This window comes from Synchiropus splendidus, chromosome 1 (genome assembly GCF_027744825.2).
Source record: "Synchiropus splendidus isolate RoL2022-P1 chromosome 1, RoL_Sspl_1.0, whole genome shotgun sequence".
Taxonomy (NCBI): Eukaryota; Metazoa; Chordata; class Actinopteri; order Syngnathiformes; family Callionymidae; genus Synchiropus; species Synchiropus splendidus.
The window spans coordinates 52,222,908-52,241,122 of record NC_071334.1 but is presented as its reverse complement, the minus strand read 5'-3'; the positions used below and the strand labels follow the sequence as shown (position 1 = coordinate 52,241,122).

The 18,215-nt window shown below is 40.9% G+C and overlaps 1 protein-coding gene across 3 annotated transcripts in view; it reads left to right on the top strand.

Moving 5' to 3' along the window:
* Positions 1 to 165: 165 nt before the first annotated feature.
* The window catches only part of LOC128752450 (ATP-dependent RNA helicase DDX3X-like), a 24,422-nt gene continuing 6,372 nt past the window's right edge, over positions 166 to 18,215 (top strand). The window contains exons 1-20 of one of the 3 annotated variants that reach the window (XM_053853655.1): positions 166 to 479; positions 2,054 to 2,105; positions 2,479 to 2,526; positions 2,612 to 2,629; positions 5,189 to 5,248; positions 5,776 to 5,982; positions 6,080 to 6,176; positions 7,491 to 7,604; positions 8,279 to 8,378; positions 8,605 to 8,740; positions 8,821 to 8,918; positions 9,576 to 9,674; positions 9,740 to 9,900; positions 10,202 to 10,346; positions 10,459 to 10,603; positions 14,069 to 14,119; positions 17,056 to 17,237; positions 17,322 to 17,439; positions 17,513 to 17,666; positions 17,792 to 17,916. In XM_053853655.1, the coding sequence (XP_053709630.1) occupies positions 435 to 479; positions 2,054 to 2,105; positions 2,479 to 2,526; positions 2,612 to 2,629; positions 5,189 to 5,248; positions 5,776 to 5,982; positions 6,080 to 6,176; positions 7,491 to 7,604; positions 8,279 to 8,378; positions 8,605 to 8,740; positions 8,821 to 8,918; positions 9,576 to 9,674; positions 9,740 to 9,900; positions 10,202 to 10,346; positions 10,459 to 10,603; positions 14,069 to 14,119; positions 17,056 to 17,237; positions 17,322 to 17,439; positions 17,513 to 17,666; positions 17,792 to 17,916 (2,155 nt within the window). In that variant the 5' untranslated portion in view covers positions 166 to 434. Of the gene's footprint in view, positions 480 to 814; positions 1,029 to 2,053; positions 2,106 to 2,478; positions 2,527 to 2,611; positions 2,630 to 5,188; positions 5,249 to 5,775; positions 5,983 to 6,079; positions 6,177 to 7,490; positions 7,605 to 8,278; positions 8,379 to 8,604; positions 8,741 to 8,820; positions 8,919 to 9,575; positions 9,675 to 9,739; positions 9,901 to 10,201; positions 10,347 to 10,458; positions 10,604 to 14,068; positions 14,120 to 17,055; positions 17,238 to 17,321; positions 17,440 to 17,512; positions 17,667 to 17,791; positions 17,917 to 18,215 lie in introns of those variants that run through there. The other 2 variants (XM_053853657.1, XM_053853656.1) reach the window with 2 other exon arrangements.

Here is an 18,215-nt window from a genome sequence, read left to right as displayed (position 1 = left end):
GAAAGAAGAATGGAGTAAATTAGTCATTTAAATAAAAAATAATATGATGATAATAATAATAATAATAATTTTTATTTTTGGAACATGGCATTGCGTTCTATGCGCATAACGAGTCTCCAAGTGAAGTGACGACGGCGATGAAAGGACTTTTATTTTGACGAGAGCTGCCTTGGTGCTGAGTTGCTACGTAATTGACTCGTCTCCATCTCGACTCCAGCTGAAGACCAAACCGCCACCAGCTGAGTGAACGTCCACCTTAGTGGCCAGGATCCCGACTTTGACGCCACCCAAACCCACACGGCACCTTCCTGTAGAGCGCGGGGCCGCAGTTCAGACTAGTGTCACACGACGAAACGCGAGAAACGACAACATCAGATCCGGCAAACAAAGAGCTCCTTTCCAGCGACATCATTTTTCCTCCATATTCAATAGTTATGAGTCACGTGGCCGTCGAGAATGTCCACGGTCTCGAGCAGCAGGTACGTCCTCGCATCATATGTCGCGCAAAACGGCGAAAATAGCTGGAACGACTTGGAGCTTACAGCCGACAAAAACTGCTAGCGAGATGCTACCGTGCTAGTTAGCGGCGGGTGCGTTTCTTTTAAACACCCGGACAGCCGTGACGATGTTGTTACAGTCGCTAATTCGTGTTCATTTTGCCATCTCTGAGTGTGACCGACGCGCTTCAGTTAGTAATCGGCTGTACGGTTGTCACAAACTCTGCATCTGTAAGTTGAGGGCGCGCCTCGCTTCATCAGTGTTACTTGTGGTGGATGTCATCTGTGTTGCTGCTGTCGTCTCTCCCGCGTCACCAAAACAAGCGCACCTGTCAGCCAACATCTGAACTGCGTTTTTCTTGCAGCCTCTTAATAAAATGTAAAACCGCACATTGCTTGAAATGTGTGTGGCACCATGAGCAACCCGTGTCTGCATTCGCACTGTCATTTCATGACGCTCTGCCGAACAGTTGACATGCCTGACGGACCATCCCGCTTTAAAGCCCTCATTTCATCTGCGTCACCAGCAACGTAAGCTACCTAGCATCGCCTGGTCACCCGTCCAGCGCCAGTGCTCACTTCATGCCTTCGCTTTCCAAGTTCACTTGCCTTCTGTAGATTTGCTGACATGTTCTGCGCGACAGGCAAACGCTTGTGTCATACTTGTCATGTCGACAGTCACCAAACTCTTGAGTAATGTCAATTACTGTCGAGGAAGCAGTGGACTTGTGTTGACAACACTGGAATCACCTATGTCTTAGAGCAGGTGTGACAGTATCAACATTCTTTCATTGAGTCAAAATGTATTCATTATGAATATTTTATTCCCGTTTTCATTCTGATGTCAAACCTTCATTCAAGCAGATGTTATTTTCCCTGTACAACTGTACTTCATTACCTAATAAGAGTTGCAAATAAGATGAAAGCTACATCTTTCCCTCCAGGTGGAATTTTGTTTTGTTGGACATGAATCACCAATAGAGACTCTGTTTATATGGGGGAGGCACAGCATTGCGATTAACAGCACGACCAGGACTCACCGTCGGTTTTGGAACAGCTGGATTTTTCCAACATCCAGATGCTTTCCTCTATCGTTTTACCTCCTCCCTGATTCAAACAACAACATTTAACTTTTGCAATAAATGACCCTCTATTGGTCTGAATAAGGGCTTATCTTTGTTCTGAAGTAATGTTGTCACCAAAGGTCTTCACAATGTTAACACTCGCATGCTGCTTTAACAATATTTCAACAGCCTTGCTGGTGGGCTCTTGGATCACATTTCTGACCTTATATAGATTTTTATTCATTTTTAAAATTTTCATTTCAGTCATAGTGTATGGTTACTTTAACAATTTGAAAACAAAATGAACGCTCCATCTTTAAAAGTTCTAAATTCAGGTACGTTTACCAAACACTCCATTAAAAGCTACGGACCGTCAGCGTTGTAACAAAATCATTGTATGTATGGATCCAAGTTCTAGATGGATGTGGATGAGTGAGTACCATAACAATGCACCTGCCAACCCTCAGTGAATATTTCTATTTTTTTCTACAGCTTGCTGTCATGGACTTAACAGCTGGAGACGGTCAAGGTGGAGGCACAAGCAGTGAGTTGTTTTGTTCAACAGTTCAATTGAAAAATATGTATTTGCTTAGATTGCAATTGGGGCTGCATCTCACTGTTATTTTAAGAACCGATTCATCCATTGATTATTATCAATGAATCATACACAGAGGACATTTCATTTTCAAATATATTTCATTTTCCAAATATATAGCCTTTTCTTTATTTATTTATTTGGCTGGTTTCTTACACTTTTAATACCCTATTTTTATAAATTTTCTCGATTTGGTGTTGCAGCCCTAATCGCAATTACTGTCTGAAACATGTCTCTTTTAACTGACAAATAATTTCGCTAATGAATTTCTTTGTAAGTGCTGAGCTTGCTGTTCATTCCTTCTTATTTCTTTTGTCTCAAGGACGGTACATTCCCCCACACTTGCGTAACAAAGATGGCCCCAAAAATGGTGTGTACAATGTTCACTCACTCAGTTTTTTATGTCTTAAGCTCATTCAAAAGTGAATAATGTGTCCATTTTTATGATTTTGCAGCTGCCTTATTCCTTGCTGGTAAGTTGCTCCACAAATATTTACTGTACATTTTCTGCCGTGTCATGGGTAAAATGACTTTACATGCCTCTTTTGGTCTTGAAAGTGTGTTGTCTAGTCTCTGTTCCACATATCAATGTCATCTTTACATTTCTGACTGTGGTGGGTAAGAAATGAGTCCCAAATGTGTTCATTGTCCCAACCCTCGTATTGAAAGAACATACAAATTCCTCTGAACAAGTTCTTAATGCTACTATTTAAGCCAAACACTTGCTGATTCCAACCGTTCAAATCTAATAAACCAAAAGTCTAATAAACTGCTTGAAAACTATCTAGTTAGTTGCTGGTTCACTGTTCACGCCTCTTTTTTGAGTCTATGGTGAAGAACACTTGAGCAAAACTCGCTACTTGCTATGAACAATCTTGTTCATTTGAGGAGAAGTGGCGAAGAGCTAAGTAATTATCACCTTTTGCCTTTTTACTTGTTCATTCGTGGAAAGGCTGCTTGTAAGTGCGGTACACTAACCCTTGATTTCTTTTATTCCGAATGTAATGACCTGTACCGCTGCTGCTTTACAATGTTAGAAGCAAGTGGTGCGGATTGAATGTCACTGGTCAGTGGCAAATGCTCATCCTGAAAGGCCTTAACATTTATGGTGACTAACCCCCGGACTCGCACCAAACACGGTCACAGATTGCAGCAACCCTGTGCGGTTTCTGTCCGATATGGGCAGAGGTGACAAGTGTCATCACTTCACTCAATCACTGACCAACCACTGGGCCACAGTGTTGGCTATGGAGTACCCTCCCTCCTCATGTAGGACTGGCATCATCACCGTCCATTTTGGAAAACACACCTTTCCTTGTTGGCTTTTATCCAAGCACACAGCTGATCCTGTTTTTATGGGTCTGCATGTTTGAGTTATCTGACTGTATTCAGTGCATTATCTTATCGCACTTTGTTTATTTTGTTGGTTTGAATATTTGTGTTATTCACGTATTGACCCATGTGCTGCCCAGCGTGGTATTGTTTTTAATCAATAAATGTGGTACGGTGTTTTAAATATCAAGTGATATTGTCTTAAATCGGACAGCTTGGTGCTTGAGCGCCATCGTCATGGTCATTAAACTCTGGAAATAGTGCTTTATTTTGAAAATTTACCAGATACACCTTTACATTTATCAACCGATTTCCTGCATTAACAAGCCTTTCAAGCTCTTTGACCACTGGCCAACATAGAGCTCCATCTTTTTTCAGGACAGGTCGCACGCTGTAATTGACACTCTTTCCATGTTTAACATGGCACAAATGGTGCTGTTGTAAAGCAAAGGCTTTTGGTGCGAGTCCAGGTTCATAATGAACATTAACAAATAGTAATAATTTTCTTATAATTCATGCATAGATACACGCTCACATGTGAGCAAATTCCCCCACTGTGGGATGAATTAAGGATATCTAAAATAATGTAATCTAATCTGACCCAACCTGACTCATTGTTGAGATTTTTGAAATTAAATTGGAGGCCAGTTGGATACTGCAGTATGATTTTCTAAAAATAAAATGCTCCATTAATCTCAAATTATATACAGTACGATACGTTTTTTTCGATTCTTACTCCTGATTTATTTTATTTGGGCTCCCGCAGGTCCTCAGAATGCAGTAGGACAATGAAAGGAGCCTATCATGCAAACAAACACATGACACAGACTCTCATTTTTTTTTAACATTATAGTTGTTGTTTAAGGCTCATTATGGATTGTAGATTTCATCTGACACACCCATCTTTACATGAAAACAACATTGTAAATGTTTGTTATAAAGTTCTTGTCCAAAGTTTAAAAACATAGCTGCCAGGTTCATGTGTTGAACACTTACCTGATCTAAGTGTTTGCTATTTTACACGCGTGCGGACTAAAATTACAACACTTTTGAACTTTACCCATGAAAGACAACTTCACTTCTGTGGAAATCAAAACCTTTGCGACATATTTCCAACAATTATTGGTAATCCCAGAGTTAATTTGCGTATGCATTATTGTTCATAGCAAACCCAAAACTGCTTTGTGGTTTTTATTTGGCTGGACAGCTTTTACTGTCATATCCCAATCTGGTTGAATTGATTCACTCCATTTTAACAGACTCAGAATAGTAAAGTAGTTGCAAACTCTGAATAGCGCTGTGTGATGTTTTGTGTGTTCAAATAATGTGTATATAGTTTTTGCTCCAGTGCTTAACTCAATTTAATTTTATAAACTATTTTGTTTTTTATGGACTTATTTTCAGGAAAGGCCTTGCTTTAAATTTAATTTCGCTGCTAACAATAGCTTGTGCAGCGGGGCTAATGACTCTGCAGTTTTCCTCTTGGTTTGCCACAGAACAACAATCCCACACAGAGAAAATGAACTGAAATGGCTTAGGTAATAAACAAAACAAACAAAACCCACATGTACACGTCATTTCTGAAACATTACAGATTGTCACTGTTGTCACACGCCTTGTCTCTTCATTGTGACATTTTCAATGTCATTGTTTTGTGTTGTTAATTATTCACTGTAATCTGGAAATGTTTCTGTTTATAGCCGGAAATGCTTTTGCAGCTGGTCGACAGGGGGCCTACAACATTGCACCCGCTGCCAACTGTAAGTCCGTTCAGATTCTAGTCTGTTTTTATAGTATGTGGTATTTAAACTCATCTCTGCTCTAATAACACCAGTAGTCAGGTGAACCATTTAAAAAGCAATTTCAAAAATCTATCAAATATGCATTTGCCCCCTTTGTTTAAATGTCCCGTATTTTGTTCATGTGTATCCATTTGCTTCCGCTTAAGTGAAGTTGCAGTAGAGGGACAGGGGTTGAAGTGAAGAGATTCAGCTTGGCCTCTGCCTGGAAACCTCTTCTAGCTGTTCTAGTTCTAGGGTAATACTGAGAGGTTCCTTTGTCAACAGAGACACACTATCCCTCTGCAATTTCACGTCACTGGGATTTTTTAAAGTGTATAACTCTATTTCATTTACTAATAGAGACAGGGGCAGAGAATTCAAGATTTTATAGAATAACTTTCGAACTTGCCTAACCCTAACCCCCGGGGAAATTACGAAATCTGAGATGAATTCATAAGCCACTGCATTTCCTTCTTCGTTCTCTCTTTTCAATTTCACTTTCATAGATGGGTGGGACGCTGGGCGCGCCAACTTTGTCAATGGATACCCTGACAACCGCATGGCGGGTGGCAACTCCTTCAATCGTGGCCCGCCTCGCATGGAACGTGGACGAGGTGGTGTTGGTGGAGGCGGCTACCGTGGCAACAGAGGTGGAGCCTTCAACCCCATCAACCCAGCTCAACCAATGGCCTTTGCAGGCTATGAAACGAAAGGTGTGCTTGAATTGATTAAAGAGTGGTTGCAGATACTGGTTAGTGTAGTCCATAGTGATGTTATTAATTCCACATTCATCTTTCTTTGTCCTGCTAGATGCAGGAGGCTGGAATAAGGAGCCTTATAACAGCTTTGGCAACAACCGAGGAAAGTCTGCATTCTTCAATGACAGAGGAAGCACAAACAGAGCGAGGTAAGGTGAAGAGACACAGACGCAGGAAACATTAATGTCATGTTTGCCTGTAGTTAACCTTCGAAAAAGACATGGAACTCGTCCTGTGACTTCATTCATGGCCCGTAGATGGAGGAACAACCCATTGCCGCAAAGGCGTCAAATAGCTTAATTTTTGAAGGCCACTTTTGCATCCTTCTGTGCTGCATGACGCTTTCAGTAGGTGTGTCATTGGAGTAAAATGTTTCTACACCCATCCGACGTTCTAAGTGGGAGTTAGGGATGTGCTTGCCGGCGGGGAGACAATCAGAATGATCAATGTCATTTGGTATATACAGTACCTTATGCAGCCCTTCCCCTTTGCTGAAGGCACAAAGTACAAGGAGCGCCGCTAACCCTTACCCGTGCCCCCGTCTTTCTTTTACGTGATGCGCCACGGTCCAGTGTGTAGCATGTGCTTCAATTGAATGCCTGTGTCAACATGATGCTGTAGACTGAATTAAAATAGTAGTTAAAATATTAAGAAATGCATTTGTTGGTAAGATGTTTTAAACAGCTCAAAAGAATCTAAACAAAAAAAATGCTTCTAATGTCCAAGGACATTAACAGTCGCGCTATCTTTTGTCTCTGAATTGTCAGCGACAATCTATGTTTTAAAGAATCCTAAAAAGAATTAAAAAATAGTTACATGTAAACCTGTATTTTTATTGACTGTTCTTTTGGTTGCATGACACATTATTGAAGGATTGATGAGGCTTCATGAAACAGTGTCCTTATTTTCCAGGCCACCAGATGGTGCTGTCTGCTGTAAAACGTTTGGACTTGGAACAACTAATTCGATGAAAGCTCACGTCATTTCTAAACCAAGAGCGCCATCTAGTGGCCTCTGAGAATCAGCACACTGTTTCACCAACCCTGCAATACTGTTTTCATGATGCCTCAACTACCCATCACCAGGCGGGCGGCTATCTGTGTCGTCATGCATGGTTGAAATATGTCTTTCCATCAACTATGGCAATATTTTTCTGTGTTGATATTTTCTTACATCTGTCCTGAAAGGAGCGAGACACACGAGCAGCAACAAAAATATTATGCAATGTAATCTGCAGTCTGAAATGTGCCTGGCAGGCGGGTTGCCTTTTCTCTCCCAATCTGTCAATCATGCTTAGGTCCTATACTGGTATAGGAAAAGTTCCAAGTCCTAACCAAATGCACCACTTAGATTCTGTCATAGTATGAAGCATGTCCATTCAGGCTAAAGAAAACATTTCTTTTCAGTTTATCTTCAGCCAGTTAATAACAATTCCCTTTTTTGTTCACTACCACTCAACGTAGGTACGATCATGGTGGATTTGGAGGAGGAGGAGCTGGGAACACCCGCTGGGTGGAAGAGTCCAAAGATGATGGAGACTGGTCCAAACCAACTCCCCGTAACGAACGACTTGAACAGTAAGTGTGATAACAATGGTCTGCAACAGCGGTCTTCAGTGAAGTGTGGTCCAAAATGTTATCGCTCCCAAACCGTCAGTCGCTGGTGGAGAACCCTGGGAACATCGTGCCCAACTGTCTTGAGTTATTTAGTTCAGTATTCGGTAGCTCTCATGCAAGCTTAAGAGACTTTTGAGTTCTTTTGCATGAGTATCTGAGGCAGAATAGTATCTAGAGCACGTCCCTGGGAATCACAAGCTTTCAGGTTCACGTCGGACCAATGTCTTTTACGCACTAATAATTAATCAAGTTAGTTCGAAATGTCAAAAAAATAACAAGGCAATGACACTGAGGTTTTTTTTTAACCAATCAACAGTCCAATCTCGCAATACCAGGTTAGTTAACTTGAATCCCACCCGGTCCTCCGCCACTGAGGCAACTGAGTCTCATCACCTGCCTTTAAATGAATCCATAGTTTTCGACTCGTAGTGTTACTTTTTCACCAGAAGTCAGCTGCCTGTTTGCTGGTTTGAATCCCTTATATTCAGCATCCAAATGGTGACAATCTGTGCCTGTGTTAAGAGTGACTTTATCACTGTCTTTTTCCTTTATGTTTTGGTCTGTCTGAATTCAGTAAAATGACGTGTAGAGAAAGTGATACCAAATGAATTAATTCATCTTATGTCTGTCTCCAGTGAGTTATTCTCTGGCAGTAACACCGGGATTAATTTTGAGAAATATGATGACATTCCTGTGGAGGCCACTGGACAGAACTGTCCTCATCACATTGAAAGTGTAAGATTCACCGTTTTTCTATTGATTAATGACAGTATGAATTCAGTCAAGTTATTCTTCAAGCTGTACCAGTTTTATTTTCTTGTGTCTTCATTTTATTACACAAGATCTCCTTGGTCACTGACTCTATAGAAATTGGGGTCTAGATCAGGACTTCAGTGAACAATCTGTGTCTTAAAGTGTCAACTTTCTCCTGTGCATGAGCAGTTTCATGTTCCTTGTGTAGTTCCAGGATGTGGATATGGGAGAGATAGTGATGGGCAACATAGCTCTGAGCCGCTACACCAGACCAACCCCTGTCCAGAAATATGCCATTCCTATTGTTAAGTCAAAGAGAGACCTCATGGCGTGTGCACAAACGGGTATGACAATATGGTCTGATCTCTTCCTGTTGAGCAGAAACTAAACCAGTGGTGATATTGTTCTCTTTTGTGTTGATCAGGTTCTGGGAAGACTGCTGCCTTCCTGCTGCCCATCCTCAGCCAGATCTACACTGAAGGACCAGGAGAAGCCCTCAATGCAGCTAAAGCCTCTGGACAGGTGAAGTTCTTAAAAGTTGCAGTCATCCTTATCCTGAAGATTATTTGTGATTTCTATCTCAATTGTTATACTGCCTGCCTCACATAACAAAATGTTGCTGAAAGTGGTATGCATGAAAGAAGTTGGCTAGCTCAGCATTTTAAAATGTTTGTCACTGCTGTTGCTGGTTTTGTTTCATATTCCAAGTAGGGATGCTCCAATCAGGATTATTGCTGCAAATCACTGATACCGATCACATGGATTGACTTTCAATTTGTCATCAAAATGAGGAGACCTTCTGTGTTCATGTTGTGAAAAAATGAACCATTAAATCAAAAAATGAACCATTAAATCAGACACATTTTCATTATAGAAGGAGGAAACAAAAATAGAAAAACCTTAAGAAAAAGCAACTATTCTGCCAGGACAGCTGAAAAACATTGAATTCAATGTGTGACCGTGCAGTTTGGTGAGGGTCCATCAGATGAATGTCCATTCATGTCCATGAAATAATTACCAATTGGCCGCTTGTAGCGAGAGAGAGAAAGCACTTGTCTTCCATCACTGCATTTATGAGAAAAACGAGTGAGAACTCGTTTTGCCGTGATCAAGAGTTGTTTTTAATCATGAGTACCTTGTCTTATATTCTCAGTACTATTGTTTGTGTTTGTACATCAGGATAACGGAAAGTACGGCCGTCGTAAGCAGTACCCCATTTCTCTGGTTCTGGCTCCAACTAGAGAGCTGGCATTGCAAATTTATGATGAAGCCAGAAAGGTAAGCAAGATAACAAATACCACCGATGTGGAGGACCATTATTCATGTTGAACTTATGGTTGCAGTTTGCTTACCGCTCGAAAGTGCGACCTTGTGTAGTCTATGGAGGAGCAGACATAGGTCAGCAAATTCGAGATTTGGAGAGAGGCTGCCATCTGCTGGTGGCCACTCCGGGAAGACTGGTGGACATGATGGAGCGGGGCAAGATTGGACTCGATTACTGCAAGTAAGCGATGGCAGTTGTAGTGAATAACAGAATAATGAACATGAGTTATCCCTCTGTTTCATGACATTTTAATTTTTGGGGGTGAATGGGTGTGGAAGCACATTTCATCTGTCTATATATCTATATGTCTACATCTATCTATTGATAGTCAAAGTCACTAAATCTTCAATATTCCTGGTAGCTTTAATAGGCATTAAAATATGACTTGTTGCCTCAAGCAAACACTGGACTGGATGGTTGTTGTTACTGGTTCTTTATTTTTTTTTATTTTAAATGTAAAAATGTTCTCATTTCTCACTAGCTATCTTGTTCTGGATGAAGCTGATCGTATGTTGGACATGGGATTTGAACCACAGATTCGACGAATTGTTGAACAAGACACCATGCCACCGAAAGGCATCAGACAGACAATGATGTTCAGTGCGACATTCCCAAAAGAGATTCAAGTATGAAAGCAGTTACTTAAAGAAATCCCAAATGAGATATTGGCTAAGATGCCTGCCCTGCTTTCCTTCATATAAATCGATATGTCCATGTTTATACCCTGTTTGCCTGCAGATCCTGGCTCGAGATTTCTTGGAGGAGTACATCTTCCTGGCTGTGGGCAGAGTGGGTTCCACCTCTGAGAACATTACACAAAAAGTGGTTTGGGTGGAGGAAAGCGACAAGAGGTCTTTTCTTCTTGACCTGCTAAGCGCCACTGGTGAGTGTCTATCCACCACTAAATATTTACTTTATCTTGAGCTCTGATGTTGATGTCACATTACACATAACTGATACATTTTGAGGAACACATGCATAAACAATATTAAGCTCCACGATTCTTCTTGCCATCTCGTGTTTCATTACAGCCAGGAACATCATTCATGTTCTAATCTCTTAGAAACATTTTGTCAGCTCTTGGCACAGTGGTTCATACTCTGTGTGTGTGTGTGCGCGTGCGTGTGCTTGTGCGCATGTATGTATGTATAGATATAGATCGATAGATAGATGAGGTAGCATGCCTACAGTATTGCAGGGTTGATGAAACGGTCCTAATCTTCAGATTCCAGTAGGTGGCACTCTTGATTTAGAAATGATTTCCAAAAAAGCTGTTGGAAAAAAAAACATTTTAGCAGACAGTGCTATCTGGTGGCCTCTGAAAATCAGGACGCTGAGGCATGAAACCTCATCAACCATTGCATAGTGTGCACTACCAAGAATGCCAATTGTCAAACAGAAATACTGGTGAACATGTCTGTAAATCAGCCGTTTGAACAAAACTTAGAAAATTTCTGTCTGTCTTGTCATCCATCCACCTTTCAATAAAAGACACATTCTGGATTGTTTCTTTCCAGCATGGGGTCTGTCTCCTAGCTGATTTGGGCATTTGTCTTTTGATTAACCTTCATCTGTATCATTTTACTTTAGTGTAGCAGAGTTTCCTCTTTAAATCTTTAATATTATCTCATGCTATACCAGTATTTGTTTATTGTTTAGGAAGACGTTTTTTTTTTTTTTGCTTAGCCAATAAAAGATGCATTTGTCTTCAAATTCTGGTGAACGAGTTTTGGGAAAAAACACAACACTGTTAATATTGGTGAATGTCTATAGTAAGGTTCTATTTAAGTAAGGTTTGTTAAGTTTTGTTATTGACTATGTTCCACTACGCACTAAATTTGAATGAGTCTTAAACTATCTGTGGCGTGAAAAACACAGATTTGAATCATCTTGGATATAATGTTTTGAATTTTCTTGCTTGAGGGAGAGGATTTCAAAGGTTATAAAGCATGCTAATGTATATTATTAGTGTTTCACATTATTTTGTTTTGACTGCATAATGAGAGCTGACATTTGTCTTCACGCTTGCTTGACTTGCTTTGGCAGAGCATGGAAATATTTTTTTTACTTGCCAACAATCACTTATTGCCACCTCTGTGTGATTGCTAATTTAAGGACAAAAATTGTCAAGAGCCATATTTTTCCATCCTGAAAATGTCACGCGGTGTCACAATGCCAAGTTTATTTTAATTTATCACAAATTCAAATTCATATTCTGTGAGAAGCCCTTGCAACACCTTACTCATACTTATTCCGATCAAAACACACCAACTTGAATGCCATACCATGCAAACTGCTTTCAAAACCGTCATTGTAAGCCATCAGACAATAGTTACGTACACACACTTGCTGCATCTGTGATTTTAATTTGTGTGGCTGCATGTTTATTTAATCTTAACATAAGCCGTGATTGACCACATTGATGTCAAAGATTTATGTGGCCATTGATTTCATGAGCTTGCAGAAGGTAATTTCCTCCTGTCTTTCTCTACACATCACACAGGGGAAATAATTCTTACTGTTTCTCTTTGTGGTTGTCGCACAATCATTGTGATGAAAGGTGGACAATGCAAGTTAGGTTTACAGCACACTATCATGAAAGACTACTGTGGTGATTTATGATTGTGTTCAGAATTTGATGAAGATACGGTTTTGAGGTATTCTCCTCCTGACACTATTTTGAAAGACCTCCACTCTGGAAATGGGGCATTTGTACCCTGTGAGCAGCTAGAGGGCGATGCCTTGTTGGTTGGTCCAGCGCTGTGAAGCAGTACTTGTACACTTGACGCTCAATGGAGCTGAGAGTATGTGATGTGTAAAGCAATCCACTTGCACCAGATGGACAGATGGACTTCTTCCATTAGGTGCTTGTGCCTGGAATTGAGTGGCGAGCTTCTCAAACTTGCTTATGTGTTGTCAGTCCACTACATCCAACTTGTGAGGTCTTTGACCTTAGGTTTTTTCAAGGTCCAGTCGCAGCACCCACAGGTGACCCTTGCTCTCCCAAGCTTCCCTGATCTGCTTGGTTACCATGGCTATGCTCTCCGTTCACCCCAAAGCCATCTGTATCCCTGCTTTCTGCACCGTGGTGTCAGTGTTGGAATTGCTCTGAAGGTAGCCAGCTGTGTGCCTTGCTACTATTCTGAAGAAGATTCTTAGTCTGAGAAGATTGAAGGACACACTGAGCAGCAAGGTGCCCGTCCCTCAATCCACCTTACCTTAAAAGGCTGATTCCTTCTAATGACAGTTCTGCACTGGTGCTTGGTATTCAAAGATTGACTTGTACTTTTTAGTGACCAAATGTTCGAACTGAAGTTACCATGGCACCTTGGTCCAAAGCGCATCACTTGGGTTAGCAAGCTGTGCCTTTCACCATTGAGAGGGGTGTTCAAAAAAGTGCTTAACTGGTGCTGATGTGGAGCTGGCTTTAAAGTGAGACAGAACCGAGGTCTACTTCAACCGCATTTAAACCGTCATATGAGATAAAAGAGATAGTTGACTACAGCGTGTTGCCACTGGATAGTGGTTCCACATAGCCATTGATCTAGACAATGAAGTTAGTGACTAGGAAGGGCAACTGATTGAGTAGTGTAGGGTTGAGGTTTAAGGAATGCTGTTTGTACTTCAGAGGTTCATGGGAATGTACAGTCAAGGTGGTGAGGGACACTATGCTCGATTGAATACAAAACAAATGCCTCCAGTAGCAAACCCTTTCAGAATATCAGTGCGATTGTCAGTGTGACTGTGGCTCTGACACAAATACAATAAGCAGAGTTGAAGGTTTTCAGCTTGTCATAGGTAGTGACTAGTCAGGATGCGATTAGAAACCAGTATATTAGGGGCACAGCTCATGTGGAAATGTTCGCAGACAAAGTTAAGGAGGCCAGTCTCTGGTGGTTTTGTCTCATGGAGAGGAAAGACAGTTGGATGATGACAACATTTTGGATGACGACTGTTGCCGTAGTGTGGAATGTGGAAGCAACCTATGACGGGAAATGTTGAAAGACAAGAAGAATAGGCTTGTGCATCTTGAGTAACTCCAGCTGGACCTCCTATGGGCTGCTCCATCCGTTTATGTGAATTGCATCGGTTGCATGTAGTCACTGGGTTCACTTTGTTGTTGTTCAGGCTGAATTTGGTCTTGAAAATTTAAATATTTGTCATAACTGTACAGACCTGTTCATTCCCAAATCTGCAGATACATCTAGTGATGAATGTTTAAGAACTCCCGCTTGAACACAGACTATTCAGCTCAATTTGTTACAAAGATACGCACATTAATGTTAGTTTTTGAACTGACAAGGGAGCTTGTGCACATGTTGATGGTTTGGTGTGGTTCTATTCCAAGTTATTCCCAGCGAGGTTCAGGACAGTACTGGAGACAACATAGAGAAGCCCGGTAAGATCCTCACTGAAAAAGCATCACTGTGTCATTTCATCCGCTATGTCATTTTGCTTGCTTGGATGAGATGTCTCTGGATTTATTTTTGTTACACCTTCACATATCATTTCACAAAGTGTCTAACATGCCTGTTGACCTCCCCCCCTTACCTTTTTTGAGTGTCTTGCACACAGTACTGTATGTTGCTGTGATGTTTAGTGTTGAGGCCGTGATACAAAGACTCTGGTTCTGTCCATGCAAACATGTATCAGATACTACTGTACTTATCTTGGGTAAGGACATGACCAGACTCTTTGCACTTGCACTAAAGGCTGAATTTCTGTTTTATTTTTTCCATTTTGTTATTTCCCATAACAATGTAAAGGATTAGAACTGTTTGTTTTTGCCTTTTTAAGCTGCATGTATTCTCATTATGATTCTATCATCTTACGAAATCATTAAAAACCTACACTAAAACACTTCACATATATTTGGAACATTCAGCAACAATTAAAATTAAGGTTAAAATTTTAATGAATCTGGAAAACTCAATGCATGATGAACTGATGGATCAAACACTAGACACACTGTATGTGAATTTTCACTGTGAAACGTATGTATTTGTGTAATTATATGTACAAATTACTCTGGCATCATCAAAGCATGAATATGGTGGGCTGTGTATCATTAAATTGTATTAATTGTTAGTTGCGGTGATACATTTCAGTAAAACACACTTGAGATTTAAAAAAACAGTGAGGTTTCTTCGATTGAAACCTCTTTATGCGAGAGCTCCTAGGACCAAATGGATTGTTTGTTTGCTTGTGCAATAACTTGTAAACAAAAGGTGGGTTGTTCAGCCATTTGCAGGGGGTCACCAGCCTTTGTCTGAGAATTCTTGTCCAAAGTCAAAAATGAGTAAGGCAGGGCAGTTTTATTCCAATTATTAGCACCACTGCATTGATGTTCTGAACTCACAAAGGTGAATGCATTGCAGTCACATAAAGTAGCATTCATGCTTGAAATAATAAATCTGTGATACATCATGAGAATTGTTTACTTTGCACTGACATTTCAACAATATGCAATATAAAATTACATTTCAAAACGGAATATTTTGTCATCGAACTTTTACCTGCTCTTGAAGGATGAACTGGCTTCTAATTGACTGGCCCAAGATTGTGTAATTAAACAGGTTCTCTCATGTCTGAATAAGTGCATTTAACATTGCAGACAATAAGATCTCTGCTTCTCCACCTTGCAGATTTTCTGCATCCATGTGCGCTGCTTTGTTTCTGCATCCAGTTAACAATCTTTATTACTATTTATTATTATTAATAACCAAATAGATCACAATGAAACGTGTTGAGAGACTAGCTTTCATTGTTTTCCCTCAGAGCTCTGCTGCAATATAATATTTTGCTTAATAAGCCCCACTGTTGTCATGGGACCGTCACAGGGGAGCCTGCGCTCAGCACCTATTTTTGCACATGGAGGGTTTCTCCACGCTGCAGACCTGCTGGCTGTGTCCAGACAATCATGCTTTGGTCGTGTTGTTTTGATGCTGGAAGTCTTTCACCAAAAAACTTTTTGCTGCAACCATAGTTTTCTTGCAGTTAAATCCGTCACCCTCGGATAATTTTGTAAGCTAATTAAACAGTCATGTTAAGGAATATGTATTATCTAGATTCGACATGGACAGCACTGCACTGCAGTGAGACAGTGGACTGGCTGAGCAAACAAGGTTGCTCACTGATAGTAGTGCTATAAATGGCAGACCTTTACCTGATCCCAGCGAGCCAGAAATGTGTAAAGTCACGTTGACAGATGAAGACATTCAACTACCATAGTAATGTGACATTATTAAACAATGCTTTAAAATGGCAACGTAGCCTGCTAACCTACCTATAGTAGTAATAATAATAACTTGATGATGAGACAGTGCACTATGTTGCTTGCTGGGAATGTGTGTTAAAGTTTGTAATATTCGTTGACTACTCAAATGGAATTAAAAAATCAGTCTCTGAAAATCCTCTGTCATCAGTACTGATAGCAATTGTGAACAATTTGGTAACATTATGTTACTCGTGTTATTGTCCCTTTTCCACACAACACACAGTAGTGCGCACCAGCAGTGGGAAACATGGATTTGAATCCCGGACAACGCGTATTGTGAGATTCAAAGGCATCTACCTTCTGCTTACACTATTGTAGAGAGTCATGCCTCGAGGACTCGGTGTTGACGTCTCTTCATTCCGTGTACAGGAGCCCACTGTCTGATGACTGTCAGTGCCTCGCGTCACCCATGCCAATCCAGTCATGTCAATACATTGAAAAAATACAAAATACAATGATGACTGAAGGGAAAAACGGTTATGCTCTTGGAGATGCATGCATAGATACGACCATAAATTTGGCCAGAGACTCATCTCTCGATTTACAATTAATTATAGCCTCATTTAACAAGTGAAGCAAGCCATATCTGTTTGTGATTCACACACTCCAAAATGTGGGATGATGAACCAATGAGTTGGGGAGAACAACTTGCAAAAAATAGTCCATGTACTGTCAGTCTGACATAGTCTGTGTGTTACTCCTTATATCTTATCCAGTGTTTTGTGTGATGTCATCTGTGAAAGCCTAAACCCTTTGTGGGAATTGGTAGGTGAAGTGGTAGAGTTGAGACGATGATCTTCATCTGTTTGATTCAAATATATGAGCTTTTATCAAATCATTGTTGTGATTCCATTCATATTGAGTAACAGGTGGTCGTTGACGTTTATACTGTATGAATGACAAAAACAGGATTTCATTGCATAAGCCCCTGCCAACCTACTCAAACTGGACCAGTCACATGACATCTTCCGGAGTGTGGCCTAACACTCTGAAAATTGCTTTTACCCTTTAACATTTAACAGCCATCGTTGCACACATTGTTGTTCTTGTCACTTCAGGTAAAGATTCTTTGACTCTGGTCTTCGTGGAGACCAAGAAAGGTGCAGATGCCCTGGAGGACTTCCTGTATCGTGAAGGGTACGCCTGCACTAGTATTCATGGAGATCGCTCCCAGAGAGACCGCGAGGAAGCGCTGAACCAGTTCAGATCCGGAAAATGCCCCATTCTTGTTGCCACTGCGGTTAGTTTGATCTAGCTGATATTCTTTCACACTAAGATGACCAGGAGTTTGTCGTGTTACTTAAACATTATTCTTCTTTTGTAGGTTGCCGCTCGAGGTCTGGACATTTCCAATGTGAAACATGTCATCAATTTTGACCTACCAAGCGACATTGAGGAGTACGTTCATCGCATTGGACGTACGGGACGAGTAGGGAACCTTGGTAAGAGGACATCCTCTCCTCAACCCAACTTCCAGAGATTGAGTTTTGTGCTTTCTTATTTGTCTCACCGCAGGTCTGGCCACGTCTTTCTTCAATGACAAAAATGGGAACATCACTAAAGACCTGCTGGACATCCTTGTTGAAGCAAAACAGGAGGTCCCATCCTGGCTGGAGAGTCTTGCTTACGAGCACCAACACAAGAGCAGCAACAGAGGGCGCTCCAAGAGGTGCACAGCCAAGTTTAATCTCTCTTTTTCACCTATAGAAAACAGCATTTATACTTAGGCCAGTATTGAAAGGGAGAAACTTTGTTTCTCTGCCAATTTTCTCATTCTAGATTTTCTCATTCTAGATTTGCGGGAGGTTTCGGGGCACGAGACTATCGCCAGACTGCTGCAGGAGGCAACGCTGGAGGTTTTGTTGGACGTGGAGCTCGCAACCAAACAGCACATGGAGGAAACCGTGGCTTTGGAGGAGGTGCACATTGCTTTATTTTAAATCCATCTGTCTCTTAGGCCTAGGTTTTGTTTAATTACCATTCTGTTACATTTTTTTTACTCGCTTTTTTCTCTCAATATTTAAGTGTTAAAAACTGTTATTTACTCTTTATAAATCCGGACAGCTGTTCACGGGTGCAAAAACGCATTCAGCTAACCGCAATTGGGTCCAGCATGGGCGCACACTGATCGCGGACACACTCTCACTGGCAGTGCTAATGCTACACGTTGGCATCAGTCAGGGACCATCAACAAATTCTGATTCGGTCAAAGTATTGA